This window comes from Sinocyclocheilus anshuiensis, unplaced genomic scaffold (assembly GCF_001515605.1).
Source record: "Sinocyclocheilus anshuiensis isolate Anshui unplaced genomic scaffold, SAMN03320099.WGS_v1.1 scaffold929, whole genome shotgun sequence".
In the NCBI taxonomy this organism is placed as follows: Eukaryota; Metazoa; Chordata; class Actinopteri; order Cypriniformes; family Cyprinidae; genus Sinocyclocheilus; species Sinocyclocheilus anshuiensis.
In genome coordinates, this window is record NW_015557109.1 from 171,644 (window position 1) to 174,488 (window position 2,845).

The 2,845-nt window shown below is 44.6% G+C and overlaps 1 protein-coding gene across 1 annotated transcript in view; it reads right to left on the minus strand.

Annotated features, from left to right (window-relative positions):
- Positions 1 to 1,130: 1,130 nt before the first annotated feature.
- Positions 1,131 to 2,845, minus strand: part of LOC107677686 (sprouty-related, EVH1 domain-containing protein 1-like) — a 29,849-nt gene continuing 28,134 nt past the window's right edge. The window contains exon 6 of the mRNA XM_016472687.1: positions 1,131 to 2,219. Coding sequence (XP_016328173.1) covers positions 1,638 to 2,219 — 582 coding nt within the window. The 3' untranslated portion in view covers positions 1,131 to 1,637. The remainder of the gene's footprint in view (positions 2,220 to 2,845) is intronic.

Consider the following 2,845-nt stretch of genomic DNA (forward strand, 5'->3'; position numbering starts at 1 on the left):
TTGGTGATTATGGTCAGATCAATGCAAATATCAACTCATGATTTTACGCAGCAAACACATAGAGTTGTAAATGAGAAAGAAGTTAAGTTGTGCCTTCTGAAAATCTAAACAATTAAGACTTCAATTTGTTAAATTGACCAATTTATATGCTTGATTTATCACTTTTCATAAAAATGGTCTAAAGGCTGAAATGCTGTTGTATAAGATTTTTGTTTTTGTGAAACCCCGTATCTGAACTGTAAATCATATGATTGTATGGCTCAGTACTGTATGTTACCACAGACATTGTCTAACCCCACTCATACTGTGTTCACTTGACTTCTGCAGCTCTTAAAATGGGTCATACATTGCCTTAAATTTATTTATTTTAAATTCTGCAGATACCCTGTAAAAAGTGAAATAAAATTCCTTCCTTCATATTTGTTGATATTCGTGTATTTAAAATATTTTTGATTGACATTTAAACTCCTATCTGATTCTCTATATTAAAAAAAAAAAAAAAAGGTATTTTTTTATTTGGGCTAGTTAAATTAATTTTCGGGCTACCAAAATCTGAAGAGTACCTGCCTTGAAATTCCAAGTAATTCCACTATAATTCCAAATGGCAATAGTCTATTTCTCTATTAAAACAACAGCGGTCGAGTAAGTGCATTTATACAGCGATCACAATCGCAAACAATACAGTCGAGGTCTCATGACAGAACACAGACCGGCTGAGAGACACTTTCATTTAGATGCTAAACTCCAGCTTGTTTGTTGCTGTTTTCAGATCATCAGCGGCGGCGCTTCCGCAATGAGGAGCGAGTGCGTGGTTGCCAGATTGATTAAAATAAGCAAATCACAGAGCAGGAAATGTATCAATGTAACAGTGAAGCTCTGATTCAGGGATTAGAACTCTTGATATCTGGCAAACGCACTCATGAGAGCTCGTGTAGTAGGAGGCGTGTAGAGCAGTCCACAGTAACATTTTGTCTCCTTTTTTTGATGAAGATAAAAAAACTTTTTGTTAAAGTTTTTATTTTTTGGAATACATTTTTGTCTCGTCTTATATCGTCAACGAAATTGCATGTTGATATAGTCTTAGTTATCGTTTATTGACCTTATCATCGTCTCGTCTTAGTCATGGGAAAAAAGCTAGTCAACGAAAATTTTTCGTCATAGTCTTCGTTAACGAAATTAACACTATGTCAAAGTGACGGACGGCCTTCGGATTTTTCCGTCGCTGCTAAAAAAACTGCAAACCAACAAGCGCACTCCCTTACAAAGATGGTATCAGACACTTGGTATGTGCATTTAATAATGTTATAAAGGTTTGATATTTATGAATTAGATCACAAACCTATCCATTTCGATGCAAGTGCAGTGTGCTTCCAGAGAGGCTCCGCCCACACACGCTTCTGATTGGCTGTGATGTTTGATTGACTCTGTCATGTCTGGTGTGGATAGCTACATTGCGTGTAGTTAGGACACGGTGTTAGAGCTCTGTACAAGACACGATAGTACTGTTATTTCTTCACAAGGTTACACGCGACGTGCGCCCCGGCGTGTGTTTCCAGACGCTCCTCCTGGTGTCAGGAGCTCCACGAGCAACGCTCCACCCGTCTCGGGTCAGTGAAAGCAGCGGTGTCCGGTCCGGCTCAGCCCGCGGCCTTGTGCTTTCCTCCGCAGCAGCGGCAGGCCTCTCCACAGCGGTGGCAGGCGCGCAGCGGCGGGTAGCAGCACATGCAGGGCGCCAGCAGAGACAGCCCCAGCAGCGCCAGCCAGCGCACACAGAACTGCTCCTCGCTGGCGTCGCAGGAGCACGGGTCCGAGAAGTCTCCCTCCGAGTCGGACATGCAGTGGTACAGCATGCTCTCGGCGCACAGCATGCAGCTCAGCCGGTAGATGCACTGCTTGATGGGGTCGGGCGCGTCCTGGCACTGGCCACGCTGGTTGTCCTCATGGTTGAACATCTCTCGGCAGTAGATGCAGCGCGAGCGCTCTCCGTCCTCTCGCCTCCGCCGGCCCCACGGCTGCTGCGTCTTGACCGAGTCCTTGCCGTCCAGCTTGGAGAAGGCGGCGGAGGCGTCGGGCTCCTCGTGCTCCGGGTCCTGCTTCCACAGCACTGGCTGCCGGTAGTCCTCGTAGCCTCGGATGAGGACATCCTTGCGCGGGTTGATGCGGACGATCTCCTCCTCGTCCATGTGAAAGCTCACGTGCCGCCTGCCGCTGGAGGAAACCTGAGAGAAACCAGACAGCCTGATAAACTAAAGAATTTATTCAGACACCTTCTCACATTATATCAGTTTATTCGCTATAGTTTGGAACAGGGGTGTCAAACTCAATTCCTGGAGGGCCACAGCCCTGCAGAGTTTAGCTCCAACACTAAAACACAGCTGCTTAGGGCTGGGACAATAAATCGATGCATCGAGAAATGATTCTGCATCGATTCTGAGATTTTCCGAAGGCATCACGATTCTCTCTTGAATCACTCCTGAGCTTAGGTTTTAACAGCAGATGGATTTAGAAATAGCTGTACTCTGCTTGCTTCCAGTTCCTTACACACACACCATTTAAACCTAAAATAATCATTCATAAAGTTCGAAAAGATTTGACGCAAATTACAAGGATGTTCACAGTGGGCTGTGTTTACATTAATCTCGCATCATAAAAAAAAAATGTACATTTTTTACATACATAAAAATCTCGTACATTTAACCACTTACATTACTCAGCCGAACGCACAAGCGCGCTTCTTCATGAGCATTTGAGTGTGCGGTTAAAAACTAGCCTACAGCGCCATCTGCTGTTAAAAACGAGCCTAGAGCGCCATCTGCTGTTAAAAACTAACCTAGAGCGTCATCTG